This window comes from Dermacentor variabilis, chromosome 7, assembly GCF_050947875.1.
Source record: "Dermacentor variabilis isolate Ectoservices chromosome 7, ASM5094787v1, whole genome shotgun sequence".
NCBI classification, from domain to species: Eukaryota; Metazoa; Arthropoda; class Arachnida; order Ixodida; family Ixodidae; genus Dermacentor; species Dermacentor variabilis.
In genome coordinates this window covers 67,367,394-67,394,227 of record NC_134574.1, presented here as the reverse complement: position 1 = coordinate 67,394,227, position 26,834 = coordinate 67,367,394, and the positions used below count along the sequence as shown (strand labels likewise).

At 47.8% G+C, this 26,834-nt stretch overlaps 1 protein-coding gene across 1 annotated transcript; it reads right to left on the bottom strand.

The window, feature by feature from the left end:
- Positions 1-2,862: 2,862 nt before the first annotated feature.
- LOC142586826 (phospholipid-transporting ATPase ABCA3-like) lies at positions 2,863-22,352 on the bottom strand. The gene is made up of 4 exons (XM_075697695.1): positions 22,224-22,352; positions 13,234-13,793; positions 11,489-11,711; positions 2,863-3,608 (listed from the first exon to the last, which is right to left on the bottom strand). Exons 1-4 carry the CDS (start codon positions 22,323-22,325, stop codon positions 3,387-3,389), a joined length of 1,107 nt encoding a protein of 368 aa, XP_075553810.1. The 5' UTR covers positions 22,326-22,352; the 3' UTR covers positions 2,863-3,386.
- Between the last annotated feature and the right edge of the window lie 4,482 nt (positions 22,353-26,834).

The window sequence follows — 26,834 nt, the reverse complement described above, 5'->3', positions numbered from 1 at the left end:
AGATGCAGACGCGCTTTCTCGCTGTCCGCTGCCTACGACACCATGCAATGGACCTCAAACTACCATCCGTGACAAGCTTTCGCACGATCCCTCCTCACATGCTTTCTTGTTGGCCACTGTCGACGAGATGCCTCCACACGACAACAAATCCTTCAAATCTCATCAACTTGCCGATTCTTACTGTCGGGGCATCATAGACCACCTTCAAGGAGCTTCGCGCCCGCCTAACGCCCGCCTTCGTCGACAGCTGGCGCAATTTAAGATTGACAACCGCGACCAATGCCGTCATGTCTATCACCCTGACGGTCAACGCTGGGTTCCTTTCCTGCGACGCTCTCTACGTGCTCATGTCCTGCAGGCTTCTCACGACGACATGACTGCTGGTCACCTTGGCTTCCAGAAAACATATGACCGCATCAAAGGCCGCTTCTACTGTCCTGGATTGTCCACCAGTGTAGCGAGGTATGTCGCTTCCTGCGCCCTATGTCAGCGTCGAAAGCTCCCTACACCAGCTCCAAGTGGACAACTGCAACCGGTTCCTTGTCCGTCGCAACCATTTGAGGTCGTTGGCGTTGACCTGTTTTTTTCCTTTTCCTGTGACTCCTCGGTAAACGATGGATTCTGACAGCCGTTGATCACTTGACACGCTACGCTGAAACAACTTGTGAGTTCTGCCTCAGCCTCTGAAGTTGCTGCATTCATATTTCAATCCCTAATACTGCGTCACGGTGCTCCTCGCGTCCTCTTGAGCTACCGTGGAAATTATATATATTTATAATTTATAAGCTATTCTTTGTCATCTGTACGTGATCATCATCATGTGGGGTTCATATGGGGCTCTTCTTCATTATCGCTTGTAGGGCTGGCTCTCGAGTGTGATCTGTGCTGTGGGCGTGGTCGCCTCGCCCAATCTTCGACGCTGAATAAACGTCGTGATAACTGCTGCGTAACAATATATATATATATATATATATATATATATATATATATATATATATATATATATATATATATATATATATATATATATAGCACGCGGGCTGCACGTAATTTGTCGACAGTTGGACTGCCCCACGGCGAGTACTAGAAGTACTCAGAGCCTCCGGAACCACCCACAAAACTACCTCCAGTTACCATCCGCAAACCAACGGCCTCACAGAGCGATTTCATCGCACGATGTCAGACATGCTAGCCATGTACATTGACCCGGATCACAGAAACTGGGACGCAATTTTGTCATTCGTGACTTTTGCGCATAATACCGCCGTTCAATGCACGACCGGTTACTCGCCGTTCTACCCTGTCTATGGTCGGTCGCCCTCTTCCTGTCTTGACGTCTCTTTCTTCGCGCCAACTGTCCATCAATGTCCATCCTCCTGTGAAGAATATGACTCCCGCATTCTGCGTCGTCGCCAGCTCGCCCGCACCAACACCGAAGCACGGCAACAGGACCGCAAGCACCATTACGACGCCTCTCATCGCGTCGTGTGCTTCCGCCCTGGCGAGGAAGTGCTACTCCGGACACCAGTTCGTACACCTCGCTTGCGTGACAAGTTTCAGTTTCGCTTCATCGGCCCCTACAAAGTCTTGGAGCAGACTTCTCCGGTTAACTATCGCGTGGAACCAGTTATTGTTCCATGTGACCGCCGCTGCCGCGCCGCTGAGGTTGCCCACGTTTCCCGTATGAAGCCTTTCACGAGACGTTCGCCGGCCCTTAAAAATGCGGCCAGGATGGCCGCTCTCGCGCGAGGGCACATTAGTGTGGGAATTTATAAGCTATTCTTTGTCATCTGTACATGATCATCATCATGTGGGCTTTATATGGGGTTCTTTCATCTGTACATGATCATCATTATGTGGGCTTTATATGGGGTTTTTCATCATCGCTTGTGGGGCTGGCTCTCGAGTTTGATCCGTGCTGAGGGCGGGGTCGCTTGGCCCAATCTCTGACGCGGAATAAACGTCGTGATAACTGCTGCGTCACAATATATATATAACGCACGGGCTGCACGTAATTTGTCGACAGCTGGACTGCACAACGGCGCGGACACACCTCGAGTGTCCGCGCCGTTCTATTTCTATTATTCTATTTTTATCAAAATAACAGCCGAACACAAAACTGCAGGTCTCTTGTGAAATTATCAGCATAATTATAGATTATCATGTAATGAAAACGTTATGTATTAGAGCCTTACGAGACACCGGCAAGTCAATTCTGGGTGGGCGAACGTCCCAGCGTCTCTATATCCGAATGTCCCACTTATTGATGGGGACGGACGCGAAAGCTTGTTCGTATATTATTTACTTTATTGGATCACTGAAGTACTAGAGAAAATTTAACAGATATGGAAGAAAGAAATCGCTATGCGCGCAGATACATTGTCAAAGCTAATACTATTTTTCAAGTATTAAAATTTCAAACCTTTACAAAATGTTGCGAAACGCAAGCGCTGTCGTGTGGTATTGTTTAAGAAACTAGGAAAACAGGTCTGCCTGCCTAGCCGAACGTAGTCCACAAGCGATGCTAGCCTTGCTAGGAGGAGCCGTAAACTAATTAATTTACTCAAAACTGCGGGAATTTCCGGATCTAAAAGTGTGACCATACTATATGGCATAATTTAATTGCATACCACTAAACAGTGCCAAAAAGTCCTAAAAAACAGCAACAGATAGAGAAAGAATGTCTTCGTTCTAACAAGTCTATATTATACCTACCAAACAGTGCGTCAGTATGTATGTAGTGTTCACATATTGCTAACCACGCGTAGTGCCGGAAACGTAATGCAACATGGGCGTGTACTGCCACATACCACAAAGTGCAGCAATGCAGTCGTAAAAGCTATGGTAAAAGCTAAAGCCCCTGTCCATAATGACCTCCGCCAAGTAATAATAGTTATCATGTCAGAAGTATTCGCCACTGTTTTGTGAAATGCCCACATGCAAGTCCTTTTCATGTATATTTTTCTTCTGTCGGCGCGGTAGTAGCCAAGGTATCACATATACATTATAAAAGGCGCTGGGCAGTGAAATCAGAATGAAATTAATTTTAGCGCACGAACAACTACGTCAGTATTTCTTGTATCCCAATAGGAATCAAACCGCTTCGCAGGTATTTGGGTAAACATTTAAAGTGAGGCATCAACCCGGGTACCACGTTTCAGGAACAGCACAGCACAATACCAAACAAGAAAAAAGGAAATCTCGCAAAATCGCGGAATGGAGAAGCGTTACCATTTCGCGTCTGTTAGGACCTGTAGTTCGAACCAGCGTTCGACGTCCATGCTAGCGGTCCTGCAACACCTATTTCGGTCCATCGCATTTGCTTCCTGTCCACGCGCACGCTAAAGCACCCACGAACGAAGTTGGCCGATGATCTCCGGCTCGAGTTAGTCCTCTTCGTGTTCTTCGTCGGCACCGTGCGAAGCTGCGACCGCCATCATGCGGGCGCGGCCGCGCTCCCATCGGGCCAGAGCCGCGTACACGTGGTCCAGAGTGGTGGCGCTGATCAAGAGTTCGAGGACGTTGTGCTTGCGCTTGATCGACTCGGCCTGCGCGAACAGTTCGCTCCAGGGAAGGCCCGTGTCGGCCATGTGGTACTCCAGAAAGCCCTGCGACGCCGGAACAGGAAACGCCATGGGCGACGAGCGCTATCCAGGCGGCGCTTCGGCACGGTCAGTGTGTAACTACAACGCGCTGACACTGTCGGGTAAGCAGGCCACGAAAACTGCATGACGCTTTGAGCGTTTCGGAGCCCTTTAGCAGGACGAACTCCAAATCCTTGGTCAATTTACGCGCGTCCGATCCTGGTGGGTGCAATCTTTCCAGGAATATTGTGCGTAATATTAGGCCATTGCCCACAACCTTCTAATCTCATGTGTATGGCGATTATGTACAACGGAGAATAAAGATGAAGTGAAATTGCTTAACTCTAGTGTATCAACAGCCATTTTTCTTGAAATTTCCGTTGAATATTTGTAGTCCACATTTCTTCAATAGATTAGTTACTTGTACTGACAACAGTCAAATGTGTACATTCGTTCAATGACACTCTAATACTAAACAGTATTTTTCTTTGCAAGGTGGACAGACAATTGAATTCGAAGGACTTTTAGGGACATCGAGCCACCAAGTCATGACTCTACTGTCGATAATTTCGCGGTAAGACATTGAATGCTTCAAGATAAAATCAAAGTCGAACTGCCATTCACGGATTTTAGAATAGAAATACCAGCGCCGTTGCGTGTGTATGGAGTCACTGATCTTCTAGCATTTCTTATCAGTTGAGCCGTTTTGGCGCAATGGCGCTTCTTGAACCATGCTAACTTCACTTTTTGGCTCGTTAAGGAGAACACACCTATCTTTACCGATAAATAGCTAAAGAGGCCTCAGAAGACGCTGTCAAAATCCATGACCTCAACAGACACTCGTGCGTGAACTTCAAGGCAGCCGTCTTTCACGGCAGCTGTCTTTCACTATTGCACGTTTTCTGCTTCAGCAAGCGTCGTCTTGCGTTAAGAGTGGCTTTTTCCGTGTTGTAGAACGATGATTTACTGTTACAGCTTACGTTGTATTTTCTCGTAAGTGCCCATTTAAGGACTTTTGTTTTGCTTTCCTTGAATGCTTTGCTATGGTCAAAGTAGTGGGAAAACACCAGCCAGAGGCTTGTGTCTTCGTTGGAGTTGGAAAGGCGATGGAGAGGCAGGACCTTTAGATGTAATATTTATAGTGGAAGCTACGCTTACGGGATGCATAGAGTGCGATCGGTAAAGCTCCTCGTTAGCTACGATGCCGGCTGCTGAAAAGCACAATCCAGTGGCGTTTCATTTTCTTGTCTGACCGTGGCTTTGGTAAAATCTTTCCCGCAAACAAAATGTGATTGTTTCACAAACCATGTCATCCGCGGCGGAATCTTATGTTCGAAAAGGGACTCGGTCGTGGTCACGCACTCCTGGGAGACATGTCGCACGTTTCTCGAGGGATACGTGACAACAGCTACCCTCGCGATAATCCCCAAATCTCTAAACAACCGTCATCGCCTACTCTGGTGCTCGGGAGGCGCAGGGGTACAGCGGACCGAATATGTAGACTAGCGCGTTAGCTCGAGGGTCGACTAACCGAGCGACGACGCCTTCTTCCAACCCCAACAACTCCCGCTATCCTTCACGAAATATCATCACTTTCAATGCCAAAGTCATCCTGGCTCATCAGCACGGAGTCCACAGAAAATACGCGCCGCCTGATTTAGGCGGTTCATCGCTGATTGTGCATTGGGATCTGATGACTATAGTTCGATTTGTCCGACGGCTCATACCGTTGCAATGTGGATGATCAGACGACGTAATGAGTCTGAGTATTCCGTTATGCTTCAGGAACTGCCTAAATTTTCCTGCTCTGAAGCCGGTTCCATGACCTGAACGGAACTTCCGTCGTTTGCCCGCAGTAAAAATGCTTTTTAATGATGAAATGCAGGCGTCGCTGTATTCATTTTTGTGTGGGGAACGCCCATACATAGCAAGTGGCATGGTCAATGATCAAGTGGATGAATATTTTTGATATACCGTATCCAGAAAGTCCTCAAACGACGCCATCGCAAGGACATCGAAAGGTTCTTCAGCTGGAGGCAGTGACTCTAGTGACCCGTACCTCTTCGCTTTGGTCTTCGTGCATTTCTGGCATGTGTCGTATATGCCTAATGTAGTTGGAGACTTCGTCTATAATATCTAGCCAATAGTATTGCGGAGACAGGAGTGTCAATGTCTTCTGCCCGCCGACATGCCACAATTTTGATGAGCTTTCCTTAGAATAGTTGAGCGCAGTTCATAAGGCATGTGTGTCATCCTTAGGCCTTTCTTTCTGACGATTACTATGCCGTTTTCTAGCGAGTACGTTCCTTTGGGGTGCTCGTTGTCACACACCCGAGAATGGGCGTTTGAGAATAGCTGCGCTACAGGAGCTCTGTAAGGAGCGTTAGCTTCAACATTGCTTATGGGTTTCTGATGTTTCATGTTCACCTCATACGTTGACAACATTGAGGACTACTACAAGAGCCAGCCATGTGGATCCTTGTTCATTCTTCAGCTACTGTAGTGTAGAATATTTTACAACAGAAACGGCTTCCCATAAATATACCAATGCGACTTATCAATCGCATCTGCGATGGCAAGATTTTTTGTGATGGGATAGTTAGCTTCGGTCCTGAGTAGTTTGCGGGAATAGGCAACGGGATGTTCATTGCCTTTTTCATTGGCTGTTTTAGCACGGCATCAATCCCTTCACCACATGCATCTCAGTGTACAGTACATGGTCTTGAAGCGTTGTATATTCGAAGCTCTGGATCTTTAGTTATGCACTTCTTGAGTTCCAAATAAGCTCGTTCGCATACTTCTGTCCGGGACAATTGAGTATCTTTACGGGGCAGTTTTGTGAGCGGAAGAGTGGTATTTCTGAAATGAGGGATGCATTGACGCTAAGTGCTTACGGTTCCGAGAAAACGCTGGAAGTCTTTCTCTCGTTTGGTGTTGGAAAATTCAGCATCGCATCAACGTGGCTTCGCTTATGTGTCACAGTTCCTGGTGTTGGAAAATTCAGCATCGCATCAACGTGGCTTCGCTTATGTGTCACAGTTCCTTGTCAAATTTTGTGGCCCAAATACTCGATGCTGGACTTGGCAGCACACACGTTTTGCGTTTCATATTTACATTCTAGACCTTAAAAGCTTTCACCAGTTCCTCGAGATGTCGCAGGTGGTCGCCAAAGATGTCTGAGTACACGACAACGTCGTCAAAATAATTGATTACAATACTGAGCCAAAGTGTCGCTATTATTGACTTCATGGATCTTTCAAATGTAGCAGGAGTGTTATTTCACCCGAACGGCATCACCGGCCATTCGCAACGGCCATTAGTCGCGAAAAATTCAGTTTTATGAATGTAATCAGGATGCATTCGGACATGCCAGTATGCGGAAATTACATCCAATGTAGTTGCAATGCATTTCGTAAGTGGTCAAGGAAATCCGTGGGATTTGCTAATAATCGGGAACCGTTACAAAGTTCAACTTGCGGTAGAGAATACAAAAACGAGTGCGTCCCTCCCCTTTCTTTTCCGCTAGAATGAGCGGTGCGGCGTAGGAGGGCAATGATGGTATCACAACACCTTGCTTAACAAAGATGCCAACTTGCTTTTCTGTTTCTGTAATTCTGTCTTGCCTTTTTGCGAGTATCTGCATGGTGCTCGACGAATTGGAACATCATTGCCAAGTGCAATCTTATGATACTCAGTAGAGAAGCATCTAATATCCGTTAGCGATTGAGAGAAGACATATTTATATTTGTTTAAAAGACATTCGAGCACAGCCTCTGGCCGTTCGGCCAGATCCTTCTTCTTTAGGGGTTTGATTAGAGAGGCTGTAGCGCTTTCGTCATGGTTTTGATTGCGTAAGTTCGAAAGGTCACGTGCTTGCTTAACTGTCTTGCTTTCCAAGTTCAAAGAAAGCTTGAAGTACGAGGCGCTGTTCATGCCAAGAATTAACTGCGTTCTCAGGCCACGCAGCACGTGCACAACCACTTTCTTTGTGATGTTTCTAGTCTGCAACTGAATGATTACGTGACCCTGCTTGATATAACTTGAACGGTTATGCTAGCGTCTCTCATCAACTGAACTCGGAGCTGTCTGTACGCAGTCTCATTTATACAAGTAATCGTTGCTCCCTTATTGAGAGTTGCAGTGATTCTTTTTCAGTCGATGAGAGCTTCCAAGCGTATTAGTGAAACTCGGTTGCTCTTTCCGTTTCCCGATACAGTCTCAAAAGCAGACACGTTACCACGGCGCGGACATTCATTGCGCAAATAAAACTGACGAGGGAAACCAGCAGCTGAGCAGCATCTACATTCTTTTCGTGGAATACGCAGGCTAGATGTCAGAGTTGAGTGATGCGGTGACCTGAAAATTGGATCTTTTGGCATTGTACGGAGAGTTTGAGTGAAGGAAAGTCCTCTCCCCCGTTTCATGGATGCCTCGACCTTTTGGGAAGTGGCGAGCCACTCTGATGGTGAGGTGAAAGCCAGTCCGGTTAGCGCTAGTTCTACGCTAGGAGGAACACCATCAATCAATCCACAGGTGACGTCACACTCTGTAACGTCGGCCAAGGCACCAAGTCGTCTTTTCTTGTCGTAGTATTCCTCGATGGCCTGTCCACTATTCAACCTCTGGTAAATGAATAGCGGGAAGGCATCTGCATAGGCCGTCGCGAAGCGGACCTGCGTGCCGCGCTTATGTCTTCCTTTGATTCGCTGTTGCCATTTACCTCTGTCAGGGACCACATGAATGCTTGCCCTTAGATGTACTCGTTGAATCGACTGACACGATTGTACTGCGTCCACGGTGTTTCTGCCGCCTTCATATCGAAAAGAGGGAGCCACTTGTCGACGGGGATGTCTTCTGGCGTTCCTTTGTACTTCGGAATGGTAGGCGGAGGCTTCAGGGTAGCCGTGGCAGGTCCGTCCGGTTGGTCCTGTCGACTTGTGTAACGTAGGAAGCAAGAGACGTGCCATGGCTTACACGTCATACTTTTATTCTACAGCTGGCGCACTTCTTCGTCGTCCGCCTTCCAATATATATATATATATATTCTCAAAGCGAACGCCTTACTATATTGCTTGCGTCTCTCAATCGGCCGCCCCCGAGCAGTCGGAGGTGAATGAGAAGAAGAATAAAGGGACGCGATGCATACACGAGGGGGTGGCGCCTCTGAATTTTGCGTCATCATATGATGAGCTAGTCGAGAAAATGCCGAATATTTGTGCTCGCTCAATAAAAGGAAAATATAATTGTAATACTACACTGCAAGTATAACCGTGCGGCGCCGGCCATTTACGGCGATTTCCGGAGTGATTTATTAGTGCCATTCTTTTTCATTCTTAACCTACACGTAGTGTCACGAGAATAAAAAATTTGGCGGATGTTTGCAATTTCTAGTGCAGGAACGCGTCGTCTACTGCCAGGAGTTAGCGTCATGGAGGGCATGTACTCCCACGAAATTCTCAAGTGACTACTGCAATACAAACGTGAACTGGTTGCTGGGGCCACATTTCGTAACGTTCCAAGCAACCCTCGTTTTCTTCTCGCCCTTCGTTATCCACTCGAGCTTGACTCGCACGCCGCCACACTAGCGATATCGCTGCGATCTGCCTCTCGGCGTGTCACGTGATAAAGACAATGGAAAATGAAACCGTACATTACAACATATACGTTCTGCATTGTCTGTGCGAAGTAAGATAGAAATACGTAGTGCTGACGCCACGTGCTATACTGTGAAATATTGAACGAAAGTACGTCGCTCCCGAACGAGAAGAAAAAGCTGGCGTAATAAATGTTTTGAAGTTTAAAGCTCCTTTTCTAAATAAACTTCAAACTTCAAAGTGTCTCTTTGGGATTGGCTTCGACAGCGACCGGGTCCCAGGAAAGCTGACCGAGCTCTTCTACCGGCGGAGGACAGTAATTGCGAGAGCAACTTTGTGAACAGCGCAGGCTACAGAGATCTAAGCAATGCCGCAGTTAATGCATGGCTCCAGACAGATTTCTGTAAGGTGCAAGCTGGGGTAAAGAAAGCTGGGCGCACCATTCCTTCCTCTCCGTGCAGTGGACACTCGCGCGCTGGCACTTGAGTCTCCTCCAGTTAGTAGCGGAGCCCGCAAAACGTCTCCTCGGAAAGGCAGCATTGGCGGCGCAAGTAATCTTCCATTATCTCTTCGGACGCACGTTGCGCCTCCAGCCATCGTCGACGCGGAGGGAACAACTCCAAGCAGACAATGAGGATACTGAGACGTGCGCACGAGGAACGCCCGTGGGGTCTTTGGGTGCGTGTTGCCGTGGTCGCACGTGAACAGCCGAGCCACAGAAATAGAACCCAAAGCAACCTGCTTCTTCGTCGTTTCCGCTCCTAGCCGACGACGGGTTCACTTTGAAGATGTTTAACAGATGCGTGACGTGTTCAGAATTTGCGGTGCTGGCCGACCGTCGCTTGAAGCCGGTGACGAGAGCTAAATTCTCAACTATACTATGCGCGAGGACAAGTGAATCGCTTCGCTTTTTGAATCAATAGAAGGTTCCGCCCAGGGTTACCAGGTACTGATTACGAGGAGCGAGGATTGACCAGATCGGGGTAGAAATTTCTTCGCATGCACAACTGTTTTAACAGCGCAACGTTCACCCATTCTGCGATCCCCGCCCCCACTGGGTTATTCCGGAGTGTTCTTAGGTTCTCACTCCGCACATCACCAAGCATCTGCTGTTACTATGAAGCGAACCACAGCTGAACTGAGAATTGTGACTGTCGCACCACCACCAAAAAAGGAAAAAAGAGAGAGAGAGAGAGAGAGAACGCTGTTTCTTCAGCTGCTCATTCGTTCACACCGTTGTATAGAAGCGGCGATCGTACCACTGCCTACGTCTGTTTCCCGCCGCGCCTTCTTGGCGCCAAGTTCGCCGCATTAAAAGGTTTATCTTGTTCCCGGAGTTGTGTAACGTCTCGCCAACAGCCTTTCTCGGTTATAGCGTAGCGATGCGGTATCACGTGTGAACCGCGTACGCCTGCAACGCCTTCTCCATTATAAAATGCTTGGAGGAACTGAGTTAGGATGTGTACTCACCAGGCCAGTATTTCTTTTCATCGTAGCAGTCCCCCATTTTTACTTCAAACGGCACACAGGGTTAGATTTGAAAGAGTTAAGCTAGAAACATGAACGTAACGAGCCAGGTGTTTCGACAAATTTATATCAATACGGAAAAAACACAAACTGCTGACAGAATCGCTTGTTACATCAGCTGATTGAAGTGAATATGCACTGTTAATTATTATGTTTCTACATTTGGCAGTGGGTGGCACATTTTGTCTCGAGTAGTTTGGTGTTTGGATTAATAAATTTGTAGGGATACACAGTATATACAGAGTGTCCCACCCTGTATATCCCACCCTTGCAACGGGGAAGCGACGGGGTGCCCTTTATCTCCTCGGCAGCGCTCGGCCAGCAGCATGCATTTGTGCCGTCATCGGGCGAGAGCCGACCTTGTTCAACGAACGAATGCTTCAGAACAGCACGATGCCACTGCGCACACGCTCCTTCAGGTGGCCTTGTTATTATTTCGCGGGCTTTCTTTGCAACCAGGAAAAAAGGACTACGTGATAAATATCCGTAGGAGAAAACTCAATCGGTGGTTTCTGAATGTCATCTACAACTCTGCATATAATATTTCTAGTCCTCAGCCAATAATCTAAAATTTGGGTATTTCATTCATTATTGAGTTATCGGAAAAGCAAGAAAGTGCCTGAATTACTATAGGCTATTGCGAATAGTATGCGTTCGGTTCAATTCGCTTCCGACGTGCCTTTCATTTTTACATTATTGGCTGGTTACGTGGGATACCCAGCATACGCCTATTTAAAGAGATACATAATCTAGACACATACATGTACGTCCGCTGGAACGCACCTCGAACGACTGCTGTATCTTGCTGTCGGGGAAGGTGTCAGCGATGGCCCGGATGAGCTTGTTACTGTACTCAGAGTCGTCCTTGTACTCGTCATGCATCTTCACGGCCATCGTGTAGCCCTGGGCGAACTTGGCCTTCAGATGCGACAGCGAACCTAAGCACTGGAGCTCGCCGTCGATCATGATGGCCAAACGGTCACACACCTCCTCCACTTCTTCCATGCTGCGAACGGTGGTGATAGAGACGCATTATCGTGATGAAAAGCATATAGACATATTAAAATTGTTCGCGTCGTCATGCTATCTCGGCATCTCGTCTTGCTATCTCGGAGGCTTAGAAGGTCTCGTTCGACGCCTTCAGCTCCGACAACGAGGAAGCCGATTGGACTGCTAAGCTCGATGAACGAGAGGGAGGCTCTGTACGCCTTACGCCTTTTACTGCCGATGGGAACTGCCATCTAACACGCTGCAGTGCCTACACTTCCCCACTTGTCGCAGCTCCATCACCAAGCGTGCATTTTCGGCATTGACGGAATACTGTGAAGCAACACACCTCAGAGCGCGGCTGCAGGTTCCGCAAACGCTTAGCTACATTATGCCTTTTTTTACTATTCCGGTTTCTCTCTCTCTTTTTTACTTCCGGTTTCTACCTTCTTCATCTTTTTATCCCCATACCCCTTTCCCCGTGCAGTGCTGTTGAGAGACAGTTACGGCACTGCAGTTATCTCTTCCATTTCTCTTTAAATATCACTTCACACACACACACACACATGTCGTGGCTTGGTTCCTGGCCCCGGCTGCTGCATCTCGATGGGGTCGAAACGCAACAAGGCTTGTGTAGTTAGATTTGGGTGGACGTTAAAGAAACCCAGCTGATAAACTTTAATTTGGTGTCCCTCACAATCAGATCGTGGTTTCAGTACGATCTCAGCGTAACGAACAGTATGCGTCATGATATACCAGTCGGAGCATGAGGTAGTCTGGGCATCTCACACGGGGAGCGGGCTTGTTCTTTTTACGGAGATCTGACTAATAGCAACCATTTTTTGTCGGTCTCACGTACACTGTCGAGACGCCAAGTTTGCAATGCCACCGGCAGCGCTCCTCATCAAGCCTGCTGCTGCTGCACAGTATCACTCCCCTCGCAAGCCGTGTTGCACCATGTCGGTTCCGTTTAATTTTAGAACACCTTTTGAGGAGCTCGAGCACGACGCCAAGCTTGCCATAACTGTCATTTGGTCGGCCTTTGGACTAAACTGCCCATTTTTTGTTTCGTATCGCGGTGACCGCTCATATGGGGCGCTATGCTGTTTAGAAATAAAGCGGCACTGCTTGCAAGCGACAACCGTTTTCGCCAGTCAGCAGCGCCTGCGATAGTTTTATTGTCCAGCGTGCGTCGGCCTTCTACAGTATCGTTCATCGAGTGCCCAGCTTTCCCGATCGCAACGTCTAATGACGCAGTACGTCCATTACCTTGGCCACCAATAACGCCTCCCTTTAAAGCAAAGTACAAGAATATGATGTTCAAGATATAGATGTAACAACATAATAGATGTGAAACAAATAGTAGCAGCTCTTCTTCGAAAAATAACAAGTGTCTGTTCAGAAGTCGTAATTTCGCAGTTTGCGCACCGCCAACTATAACGCCCACATTCTTTAAACGAGTCCCATGCACCAATTTCACGGCGTTTGTACTATTGACGTACCGTCGCTAGAACAAGGACAACCGTAGAATGGCGACCCACCTTCCTGTCGTCATGATCACCGATATACGAGCCACTTCCTGGAGTTCGCGCACAGACTGCCACATGTCCCTCCGGGCGGTCACGTCCACGCCAGCCGTCGGCTCGTCGAGCAGCACCAGGGGCGGCAGACCGACCAGCGCAACGCCGACCGACAGGCGCCGCCGCAGGCCACCGCTGTACGTTTCGACGTCGTCGCCGATCACTGAGCCCAGCCCCATGAGGTGCGCAATGTCCCGCGTCACGGCGCCCACTTTGGTCTCCGGCACGCCCCGCAGCCTGGCGAACAGCGCCAGCGTCTCGGCGCCCGTGAGCTGCTCGATCAGCCCGTCCTGCTGCGGACAGTAGCCCAGGCCGGCCTGCCAGCGAGCCGGTGCGCTGTGCATGGTAATGGTTCCCCGCGGCGTCTTCATCAGCGCGCGCCCTCGGTCATGAGGCACGTCGGTGGCGATCATGCGCAGTAGAGTGCTCTTCCCCGAGCCGGGCACTCCGAGCAGGGCCAGCACCTCGCCCTCGGCGATGCCCAACGAGATGCCATTGACGACCAGCCGCTTGCGGTACACCTGCACGCCGTCAGTATACGGCTACCACCTTTACGGGCAGCCGTCGACAGGTCGTACACTAATTTTAGGACGCAAAGAAGGTTAGGTAGGATATGACTGAGCGACTCTTATGGTGGTCTCTAATGTGGAGGCACTTTAATGGCAGCTACATGCAAAGCTGCAGGAGCTTAAATGTGAGCGTGTTTTTCTCCCGTTAAACGTTATACGCTCCGCAGTGTCTACGCTTAAATGAGCATAGAAACCTGGCATTTCCGTTACCCTGGGCTTTCTTGCAGTTTTGGTAATCTTGATGCAGTCAGAGTAAAAGCAGGCGAGGAACGCCGCACTTCTGATGCGTTCGAGATCTTTACTAATTAAGCCTACAACAGTTCCACACAACGAGACAAGGCTAAGGTCTTTGCGACTTCTTATATAGGCACATGTGGCTGAAATATTCTCGAGGTCATTCCGATCAAAAAATGAAGGTTTTGCTGAACGGTAATAAGTACTGACGAATAAGACGACACGTAAGGATGGACTTTGAATTAAGGTGTACAACTAAAATATTGCTACAAGAACATTTTCCTCATAAAAAACAAAGCTTGCGCTTCACTGCCCCATTGTAGAATATCCGGCAGTGCTCTCATGCATTTAGGCAAGTCCAACTACCGACTACCATTAAAAGGGGCGTTTGCCAAGAATCGAAAGGTCTGCTGCGGCATGCTGCAGTTGTAAAAGGTAGATTACGCTGAGGCGCTTACCGTTATTACACATACGTAAAACAGAAGCTGCGTCATGTTGTGACCAAGTAAACAATTTTAGATAAGTACGAAGCGGTGAAAACGAATTCGCAAGTTCTCGTGACTGCTTGTATTAGCTAGCTCAGACGTAATTCAGATGCTTTTTTATTTAACAAGAATTGCCTATCCCTTACAGTTTTCCGCGAAGTAGCTAACGTTGATACAGCATAAAGCTCCAGAACTTGTGAGCTAACTGTGTGCACAGCGTCATTATTTCTATGCAAGATCGAACAACTCGGCGACTTGGCATGCGTTCTTTGCAGTACAAGGACGACACATACCAGAAAAAGACGAACGACATAAGAGCCGGCCATGAAAGCTCATGAAAAGCAAGCTAACATTCCTCATGCTATACAACGAACGAAAATAAAGGCGATGAAAAGGAGCTAAACAAAGACTGCCAAAATTATTTTCCTTATATAAGGACAGTAGTAAGCACGCATGCACGCGCTTATGGAAACCATCAGAAGGTGTGGTCTCTTACATGGAGCACGAATGCATAAAGTTTAGCTATTGTCGTCATCGAATGGGTAATATAGCTTGGTGGTTCACTAAGTGCGCCGTATAATCTGAACAGGGCAATGGTAGTCGGAAAGTCAGAAGGTCCAGTCTTAATACGAGCGTTCAGTCTTTAAAGGGACACTAAAGGTTACCAGAAACTCAAGTTAAATTGGTAGAGCAATGTTCTAGAACGTCTAAGGCGTCAATATAATCGCGAACAGAGCTTTAATATGCGAGAAATTGAGGTAAATGCATGACACGATTTGAGACCCCCCAGCGACATTCCGGTACTAGCCCGATGACGAAAGCACTCCTCATAATTTGTGTTCCTAATTCTCAACTACTCGTATTAAAAATATCATTTCATTCGATGATAAGACGGGAAAAAATGCTACTTGTCTGCGTCTATTCAATTCTAAGAAAAAATAACATTTTGACGTTACCCTTCAGTAATATGGGTGGTCGAAAGGTTTCGTTTTCGCTCGACTCTGCGCGCTCGACTCTGCGCCGCGCACACTTTGGAGTTTCAGTAGTTTCGTTATCGCGTCGCACTGTGAGGGTTCCGCTGGCTCGCGAAACTTTCATTTCGAGCAAGCAGCGAGAATGCCACGTCCATGTGATGTCGTGGGTAGCCCTCGTTGCTTTCCCGCTTCGGAGAGCCGGTGTCGAGGCCGGCGTAGTAGTACGCAACGACGCCGGCAGCGCGAGCCCTCAGCAGCAGGTCACGTTCATCAGCGCTTAAATCGCTGAACTCGAGCCTAGCATTGGGAGCCAATGTGTCGTTCTCAGGGTCGTACATTGCAACGAGCGTCAAAGTTGGCGTCATAAAATAAAGAACCAGCTTATCGTCGCGCGCTTTCCTTTCCGCTAGCCTCCATACCCCCGCTTTCGCTCTGCTGTCGGCTCTGTCTTGGCTCTGTTTCTGGCCGCGCGTTTGCGTTTTGCGCAGAAAAGCCGTAGCGCCGTCTGCGGACGCCGTTCTACTCACCGATGGCGCAACGTCACTATGAGACCATGATGTCAGTACTCCTCGATCGGAGGGCGGGCGATTTGAACTGCGCTAGAGGTACGCGGACGCTTAAGAACGCAATTTCTCTTAAAATAAGTGTCTCCTTGGCACGAAACAAGCGTTTCGAGGTTTCTGGGATGGTATTTCAACAGTCCACGTTGACTTAATAGTAACCTTTAGTATCCCTTTAACGGATCCTCAACGTCGTCTGGGCATTGCTGAGTAAAAAAATAAAGCACGGCGCATACACAACTGCGTCGCAATAGTGGCTGCCAAGTTTCAAACCGTTGCACCGTGCGAAAATAGCTCAAACTTCAAGCAGAAGCCCGCAGACAGTTCTTGAGGGACCCTGCTCGCACACGCACAAATCGCTCTACGTAAGACCTGCAACGTAACCGATCATAGCACGTGCTCTCAGTACAGAGTTTAATGCAGAAAGCGTTATACCGCCACTCGGACGATGCCGGCCAACAGAACAGAGGAACAGAAAAAAAAACTGAGGTGGGCCTCGTGAAATAACCTTGACGGAAGGAGACAGGGAAGCAGAGTTGCTAGCGGAGGTTACTAGAGCCACAATAATGTTTCTACGTTGGCAATGAAGCTCGTCTCCTGGCAGCATGGTAACACATTTCAATTTCTGCTGTCTTCTTTACTAATGAATCAGTTCGAAATATTATTTCAGAGGAAGGTCTCGTAGAGGGGCCCTACGCTTAGAGTGTATAACTAAAATTTCCAGTGGCACGAAGGGGAGTCTTTTAAGGGGCACAGCAGGAATGCAGTCTGTTTATCATAGCAATCGTGTATCATCACCATTGCACAAATCATCCAGCGTGCTGACACGGAGACAAGTAGGGACAAAGAGAACCGCTATGTTCCTTTCCTTCCAACTCGTGTCTGTGTTGTCACGCTTTCTTCAGTAGCATGAATATATGTCTTTAAAAGCTAGTTCCTTAATAAGTTATCATACGCTATTCACATTTTGTGTCTGCTTACACATTTATTTCACGTCTATTTTCACAGACATGATAAAGAATGGAACTAACTGGGGGAGCACCTTGCCAGTGTTTGGGACGGATAAGGCATGAGCTCATTTAAACCCCAATGTGGCAGCCTGATACCACAGCGTGATACCTTGTTGGGATGTTGCTCATGCCATTTTTCTGGGATCGTGAGGCAGGCACAAGACCTGTCTGTTGGGAAACTGCTTGATAAGTGAACATTGAGCCATGCTGCAGAATCTGTCTTCTTCAATTGTCATCTTTGCGTTGCTATGACTGGATTACACTCACGTTAACAATAAAGCTTCCGGCAGCCACGGTTCCTTTCAAAAATTACTTTACGTGCCCGCGTCAATTTTGCAGTGGAAGAACGCCAAAGTAATTTGATCTTCGGAGAACATCAAACTTGGCCCTCCGCACAACCTGTCACGACTGCAGCCAGATCAACAACGTCGCAGAGTAAGGGCTATCATTGCAGGTGGTTTCCTACACCCACAGAGAAAGCCATCCTGCCACGTGCTTTGTGGAGAAGTCGGAAGACCCGAAATTTGATGAGTGCAAGTTTAGTGCTTGGCAAGATGCGATTGGTGCAATTTGTGCACTGCCCGCGTACGAGTGAACTGCCAAGTCACCAATGCTGGAAAGACGGTAATCAAATGCCAGTGCACCGAGAGGTGACGACAAGGGCAAAAAAGGCTGGCTTAGCCAGCCTCACGTATGGGGCAGGCTGGTATTCAAAAAAAGATTCTTACACAAAAATTGTTCTTTAAAAACAGACGCCAACCGCTCATGACGTCAGACGTTATTAGTGAAGACGGCCAGCCAATGGCAAATATCACTTACGAACAAACAGCTTCGTGCATTCGGCCTCTGTTGCGTTTTCTCGCTTGAAAGCTCCTATTTATTCTGTGCTTGTCGCTGCCAACAACTGAACGCATCTTTCTGTAAGATAACCGAGACCTGGACAAGTGCAGATACACTCATACGACGTTACCGAGCACGCCGTGCAAGCAAAGCACTGTAGAATTGCGTAAACCTGAGAAAGTTCAAATTTAGACACACACGAACAGTACGAACGCTAACTTCCAACAAATTTTATTTTTCATACACATCACTATTATATGCCCGAAGAAGAGCATATTGCGTATAAAACCTGTATTGGCGTCTCAGAAACGCTAACTGTTTATCGCAGAGAAAAATAGAAGGTGCGCTCACACATGTGTGTCCTGCTCTGTTTATCTTATCAACTTCCATGATTTCCCGAGTTAGCCTGTCTTTGCTCCTTCCTATGATAACACAGTTATCAAGGAACTGTTTGCTGGTTTTTGCCTCAAGAAGGGATGTGATCAGCAAATGTTCCCCCTCGGCCACACCTGATATTGCGAGCATGTTTCATAAGGCGCTCGTTCAAGCACCTGCCGGTTTGTCCGATACAGTGGTTCCCGCACGACAAGGGAATGGTAGAATTCGGTACATGACACATTCATTGTGAGTGACGCAAGGTTTTTGATATCTGACTATGCATGAATAAAGGGAAAATCAGACATCCACCCGTTCGTAGCAATTGCTACAAAGGAAACCCATACGGGTTCCTCGAAAGAAATGCCTCATAGTTGAAGAAAAATTCGTCCTGGTCCGGGACTCGAACCCGGGACCACCGCCTTTCCGGGGCAGCCGCTCTACCATCTGAGCTAACCAGGCGGCTAGGAGATGGCAGGGCGAAGTCGAATTTGTCGACAACACGAAGCAATGGCAAGAGTTTGACTTGTAGATATGCGGAAACCCGCAAGGTGGAGAGAAGTAATGAATAAAGGGAAAATCAGACATCCACCCTTTCGTAGCAATTGCTACAAAGAAAACCCATACGGGTTCCTCGAAAGAAAGGCCTCATAGTCGAAGAAAAATTCGTCCTGGTCCGGGACTGACTATGCATCCTCGCACTTCGTTGTTGTCAGCCTTTTCTTTCATGCACAGTGTGGCAAGTTTCTTCGGGGCCAAGAACACGACGGTTGCATTCGCCCGTTGTCCAACTCTTTTAAGGTTGTGGGAAATCTGATGCACGTAAGTCAATACAACAAAATGCTTCCGTTCGCCAAGCAACGGATTCGCATTACATTGACTTCCTGATTTTACTTTCCTGAGAAGCTTCTCGGCAACAGACACTTGAACATGCGTGGGATAACCAGCATTAGTCCGTCTCTTCGAGTGCTGTTTAAAACTCTCACTCATCATGTGTGTGCAGGATTTTCGGAGTGAATTGTGGAAACGGGAGCAGACAGTAGCTCTTTTACAAGTTTTGAGCGCGCAGAATGATATGGCAGCGCTGCTTTGTTACTTCGTTGCCGGAAGGCCCAGCAAATGCGATTGGCGTGAGAGGTGAAGTTCAGGGGCCCTATAACGTAAAACTATTTCAATACGTTTTTATTCCAATCTCCTGACGTGAAATTTTCGTAACCGCCGACGCAAGCATCGGGCAGTGACCAGCAGTGTTGTCTGAACGGACTAATCAAACGCTCTCCTCATTTATGGGAGATCACTTTTGTTTGCTTTGATAACGAATAACATTGCTTACACTGAGCAGCTTGACTTATCTAATTGGCTGAGAAGAGGCGAGGAGCACGCTCAAGTGGAGAGAGATGCGATGGGGCCGAGCCAGTGCACTGAAAATTGATAACCGGATGAAGAGGATGGTGTCGGCGTCTACAATCGGTCCGCTGTCCCTTACTGAGGTTACGGTGGCTGGTCGAAAATCGCGGCGGCATGCAACGGAAGGTTAAGAATGCCGCTAAAACGGATCCTCAGCAAAAAAGAGTTGGCAGAGCGAGGACGTAAACGTGCCGAAAAGGTTCAAAAACGTTATAAGGCCACGCAAAAAGTTTTGTTGCAAGCAAATAAACCCACGCTCCCCGGCCGGTGCGAGTAGCGAGTGCCTGAGCGATCGGCGGCGGCCATCTTTTATTCCTTTGGGAACGGGGCAACCTGCGGCTATTCAGAGAAAAATTCAGTTTTGTTCGGCATATTAATGCGTCTTTAAAGCGTACACGCCACTTTGACGCGGTGAGTTATCGCGGTTTTTTGACGACGTGTGACAGGCAGATGAAGTGGGTGCAGCCAGAATACTTTTGGCCAATAGCAGGGCTAATGGCGAAGAGGTGTCGAATCAGAAGTAACTATTTTTCTTTTGATCAGTCTGATCATGCATAATCAGAGTGCACACGTCATATCAGATGGGGAGCTATCGCTGTTTGTGTAACGTTTTTGACCAATGACGGAGGGTTGATTGCAGAGTTGAAACAGAAAACTTTGGAATAGCTTTACGTTATAGCGCCCCAGGTCTTAAGATCGGATGGAATTATTACTGGGCAATTCACTTTTTAGAACAAGCGGATTAAAACACTTTCATGATGGTTAAAATGCTTACAGCCTTCGACTCTAGTGAGCTGGAGTCACAGTCTACAAGGATTAACAAGTCATCTACAAATCTAAAGATTTTGATTACGTCCGTGCCCTTTACGTGACTAACAGTATTGTCAAGTGTTCAGGGTGATCGTGTCGGAAACTGGCATATGGCAAAAGGTTACTTCCAAGTACTCACAAAGAAAGCTTAACCTTTCAAAATTCGACGATGCATTTAGTCTTATGAGCTCTGAAGAATTTTTAGAATTTGTCCAAACTCAGTCTGGCGAAAGGATGGTTGGGTTTTCAGTGGATACCAAAGATATCTTCTATTACTTGCCGATTGACAAGGTAGCTTGCTGTGTAGAGAAGTGCATTGATGAGTTTGGATGTGTCGCTTTACAGAACGCAACAGGTGCTTCAGCGAGAAGTTGTTTTAGAGCTTTTAGCCACGTACTTGCAGTCAGCATTCTTTAACTGGAATAGAAACCTTACCTACAGAAGGAAGGGTTATGTATTGGATTGTGCATTCCCCAATTCTAAGTAACCTGTTTTTAGCTAAACTTGACAGGACTGTTGTCAGGCACCTGGAGGGCATGGACGTAATAAGAATGTTTACATTGGTAGATGACTTTTTAATGCTTGTCGACTGACTCTGGCTAACTAGAGTCGAACGCTACAAGCATCTTAACCATAATGAAAGAGTGTTTTAATCCGCTGGTTCTAACATGTGAATTGCCCATAAATAATTCCATCAGATTTTGAGACCTGAACTTCACCTTTCACGCTAGTCGCATTTGCTGGGCCTACCAGCCACGAAGTAACAAACCTGTGCTGCCATATCATTGTGCGTACTGAAAACTTGTAAAAAAAGGTAGTGTCTGCGCGTGTTTCCAAGATTCCCTCCGAAAATTGTGCACACACATAATGAGCGACAGGTTTAAACAGCAGTCAAAGAGGCTGACTGATGCTGGTTACCCCACGCCTGTTCAAGTGTCGGTTGCCGAAAAGCTTCGCAGGAAACTAAAATAAGAAATGCAATGTCATCCGAATCTGTTCCTTGGTGAACAGAAGCATCTTGTTGCATTGCCTTACATGCATAAAATGTCCCATAAACTGAAAAGAATTGGACGACGGGCGAATGCAACCGTCGTGTTCTGGGCCCCGAAGAAACTTGCCGCATTGTGCACGATCGAAAACGCTGACAACAACAAAGTTCGAGAATGGATGGTCACGTGTCAGAAACCTTACGAAACCTGCGATGAAGCTGTCGTCTACCGAATTCCCTTTTTATGCGGGAAAAACTATATGGACAAACCGGTTGGTGCATAAACGAGCGCCTTATGGAACATGCTCGCAATATCAGTTATGGGCGAAGTGAAACACTTGCTGATCGCATCCTCTCCTGCGAGGCTAAAACGTGCAAGCCGTTCCTTGATAAATGTGCTGTCATAGGCAGGAGAAAAAACAGGGTAACTCCAGAAATCATGGAAGGTGATAAGAGAAACAGAGCAGGACGCACATGTGTGAGCCCACCTTCTATTTTCCTCTGCGATAAAAAGCTACCGTTTCTCTGACGCTTATAGCTATTGTATACGCGATATGTTCTTCTTCGGGCGTGTAACAGTGCTGTATGTGAAAAGTAAAATTTGTTGGAACATAGCGCTCGTGCTGTTCGTGTGTGACATTGCTATTCAAATCATGCACTAACAAGCCCAATAAGCTACGCTGCTGGACAACATACTACCTTGCAAAACTCTAGGATGGCTACCACGTCCGTCTCCAGGTTGTCGTCGAGCGCTTGGCTACGTACGCGGGCCTCCTCGGCCTCGACGTCTTCTTCCATCATTGTGTGAACCGGTGCTACTCTGCGAGCGCCCTTCTGCATTGAACATGAGCAAACATTTTGATGAGTTACTCGGACAGTTGGAAAGAGAACAGCGCGCGTCACTATGCATGTCTTTTTAGCCTATGGCTTTAATGTCACTGCGCACGTTTACGCTGTAGGCCTGCAGGCTCATGGATCATTAATGTCGTAAAAAGTTTTAGCTGGAAGTGTCTTTCTCACTCTGCATGTCTTCCCAAGGCCCGCACACAGCTCAAGGACATAAATTCCTGTAAATGCAATATCTATTGAAGAATGGTATGTTAGAAAGTTGTTACGAACGTGAGAAACCTAGCATTTCGTACCACGCTTAAATGCCGAAATCTGCTCGTCAATGTACGTAGAGAAAGTAGCTATTCTGCGCTGAACAAGTACCGTATGACGCACCAGACTGGAAAAAGTGCGGAAAGAAAGATATGACAAAGCGCCGAGAGCTCGAAATATGTTGTCGATGTACTACGTTGGGGAATACTTAGTACGAAGTAGTCTGCAACAGCGACTACATCATACTTCGGCAACACACTTATACTTCTGCTTATGTTACTTTCCGTCTTTCCATTTGTATCCTGCACGGTACGGTGTTTGTTCAGTATAGCTCATGTGGTCCGTAACGGAGTCCTTGCGTAACCGTTTCCTCGTGTTTTCAGGCAAAAACATGTTTTCCATGTCAAACAGAGAGTTTAACATGTAACATCCTGCGGTGGACTTCCATGTCATTTCACGGTATCATAAACGCACCTAGCGGTTGTTTTTGGTCGTCTGTCACGAGACAAAGGCCTCGACCAAAGTAGTGTGACTTCTTTGAAACTCTTAAGGATACATGATTATGCAACTTCTATACTGTTCTACATGTATCTGACTGCATACCGGAGATTAATATTTTATGTAAGCGCTTCCGCGTTAACTTTTAAGATCAGTAAAGGCAATGTGAGATATATTGTACACGACGACTAAAGAGATTGTGTGATCTCTGCCTTCCCGAACGGTACTCGATTTCATGGATACACCCAGCTGCCTCCGTACCTACAGTATTCCACAACGGAACACCAGTCGTATGTTTGATGCCGGTTGTGGCCGCCACAAGTTGATGGGGGTAAGGTGGAATCACAAGAGAAACATTCTTTTTGAGAGCTACAAGTCACCATATTGATATTGTACTCGGAAACTATTGTCGATAATTTATACATGCCGTATTGACTCCGCAATTTTTAGGTTAACATTGTACTCGCTAATTGATGCTGTACTTAGACTTTTTGTAATAGATCCCCACCTTATCGGCTACGGATCCAGAGGCTGTCATAGTCATTTTGTACAACTTTTAGTGCAACAAAGATTCTTCTTGTTCTTTTTCTTCACTCAGTACTTTCATGTACGCAAACATTAAAATGTGAGGTACTCAACGGAATACGAATCATATCACTGCTATGCGTACCACTGCCCAACTTGTTGGTTCGTGTGTGAAACGGCATAAAACAAATAATTCTGTTTGTCACTTTATACTATTTTACGACTAAAGCTTTTCACATAATATAAACGCCGCTTTCGAGTAACAATTCTTCTCAATGAAAGCATCGTAGCTTCCTCGAGAAATGACGGTACCCTCTAGTGCAGAGGCGTAGATATATTAACAGGAACGCGCGAACGCGTAGTCGCAATAGCTGCAGCTGCGTCTCGTGGCAACCACGTGCGTTATTGAAGAGGGTGCACCCACGGCCCAATACCTCTGGCCATCAAGTACTGGGCATGTGTGTACCCTCCTCAATAAAGCAGATTTTTATCACGAGCCGATGCGGCAGGTATCGACGGGCAAGTACTGGAAAAGATTCGCCTCGGCCTATTACCCTAAATCATAATCAATGACTTAACTAATGACGCTTTACCCTGACTGCGGCGCGCACTCGCCTGCATGGGACCGTACTTTTCCTGGAGGCGGCTCAACCCGCCACCATCCAGGTACAGCAGTAGGGCGAAGAAGATGACGCCCTCGAGAAGCATGAAAAACACCTCGACGACGTCGGACACGCTCGGTTGGAAGTCCGGAACCTGTGTGTGTCCTAACGCCATGAACTCCGGGCAACAATACACCACGAAGTCTGCATTGTTCTGCCGCTCTTCCTGCACCGCCACGCTGAAGCCTTCCATCGGCTCGATGCAAACACGGCGGTAACTGTGCAACGTCGCTGCATGTCATAAATGTCCGATAAAAAGACACATTTGAAAAAAAATTGCGAAGATCCCACGCAGGTAGCAGGCTATCGAGCATTATCTTGGGTTCCACAAAGGGAGGTCAGGTGGAACAACGCACTTATGTAATTTGTATAGGTGTGTGCATGAGTCGTGAGCGTACGTGTGTGTGACAAAGTGAGCATGACGACAACCAGGTTAAAGTACATCGTATGGCGGCAAAGACATGGTTTCAACGCCGGCCGTTTGACGCGAGCTTACTAAATGGCTATTGTTGGGCTCCACATAGGTAGTGGAGGAGTGTAAGCAATATAAACATGGCTTATGACGTCATCAGGCACTACGTGTTATACAATCGTACGCACCTATGGCTACGTGACATGGTGCATATGCTGAAACAAAAACGGCATTCGTACACCGCCGAAGAAATGGTTAATGATGATTAAATAGTGTTATCATGAAACTGGTACAGCGAGGCGCATTTCAACTTAGTGCAGTGTGCTATGAGGAAAGTATTTCGAAAATGGGCTGGTCCCGAAAATGAGGAGCGCTTTGAGCAACTCGCGCTCCCGAAAGCACGCGCTGTCACACGCACAAAAAAAGACGGCAGTTTCACCCGAAAGGCGAAGCGTCGATTGGGATAGAAAATTAACAGACAGCCTTACGAAGTAAGGATAGTACTTTTATCGGCCGTAGCGACTTGTAAACATTCGCGTGCTACCTAAATAAGCATGGTGTCATCGCACACTGCAAACGTGAACATATCACGCGCGACGACCGCAGACACTCGTTGTCACAACGGTGGTGCGAGCAAGCGCGGCAACAGCTGTGAGCGAAGTGACATTCGTGCAATCGCGTCAACGCAAAGCGAGCGCCCAGACACAGCACACACGTAGCTGCGAGCCGCCAACGTGCCTAGACTTTGCTCACAACGCAGATCGCTCTCAAGATACGGCCCCTGAACCGCGCGCAGCCGCCACAGGTGCAGTTGCAGACAGAGAAAAAACGCCACCCCCTCCCTCCCCTCCCCACCGGTACGTCACCACGTTGGGTGCGTCGCTGGCGAGAGAAGACGGCACGCTTCCACTTCGCATTCGTCCCTTTCGCGCGGGCGAGATTGAGCCGGGATCGTCGGCTACCCTCACACGCGTTCACTCGCACGTACAGTCTAGGGCGCGCGGTAACGGCGTTATCGTCCTTGGACATTATAGGGAACCTCATGGCGACGCCGACATCGACGGCAGAACTGCGCTTGCAGTGTCCATATAATTGCTACCGCAATAGAAAGAAGACAAGAAAGTGGCGCGGGGTGCGCACGCCTAGTCTTCCAAAGAGTTGGCTGCCTTTGGTACGAGAGAAGTATGCGTGCGTTCCCTGCCTACCAATTACTGCTTCCGGCAGTCGTGCTGAGCCGACGCAGGAAGTACAGCTCCACCGCGGCTGCGACAACGGCGTCTTCTGTCACAGACACAGATATCTTGCGCTTGACAGTGAATAAGAAGTTATTCTTGCCAGTTTGCTTTTGCCAGCGTTTCGAACACGAGGAAGGGCACTGCAGCCCTTCCTCGTACATGTACGCCAGCGTTGCCGGTTCAACGGGTATCGAAGATTCGTCCAAACTGCTTATGAACGAGGCAGAAGCTGACGAAGCATCAGCGTCTGGACGAATGCCGGAGACGCCGAAACTGAAGGTAAGCAAGCGTTGTCTAGGCGGAAATGTGACCAACGAATGCACCGACAGTTCTCAAAAGAAAGCACCACCACGCAGGGCGTTGGAGGTATCGGGGTGGTCGACAACGTGGCCTCAAGACGGCACCGAGCACTTTGTGCTGGGAGGCCCATGTTAATGACGTGACTCCTAGTCCAGCCAGCCCTCCGACTGCTTCTGATGCAGCCAGCCAGCTTGTGGGAAAGCGGCTTCGTGAGGAGACCGTCGACGACATAGAACAGCCAGAAGAGATTGCAGAGGCAAGGCCTGTGACTGTGCCGTCCGAGCGCCTGTGCTAGCGGGGGAAGAGAGTGGTGGGAGGGAGGGCTGAGGTTTTGGCATTCTTGGAAAAAGTCTCTCCTGGGAAGCTACATCATGGTTGTTTGTGCTCAGCGCAGCATCAAGGTTGTTGAATTCGGCTGTAAGCGGCCTGTACGCAATGCTTCGGTCAGATTTGAGCGCAGGAGATCATGGGCTATAACCTTCCCACAGTGGAACATGAACGGGATGTTACCAGCCCCAAATTATATAGCGACCTATAATGTTCGAGGGTTAGGGGCAATAAGGCGACAAGAACAGCT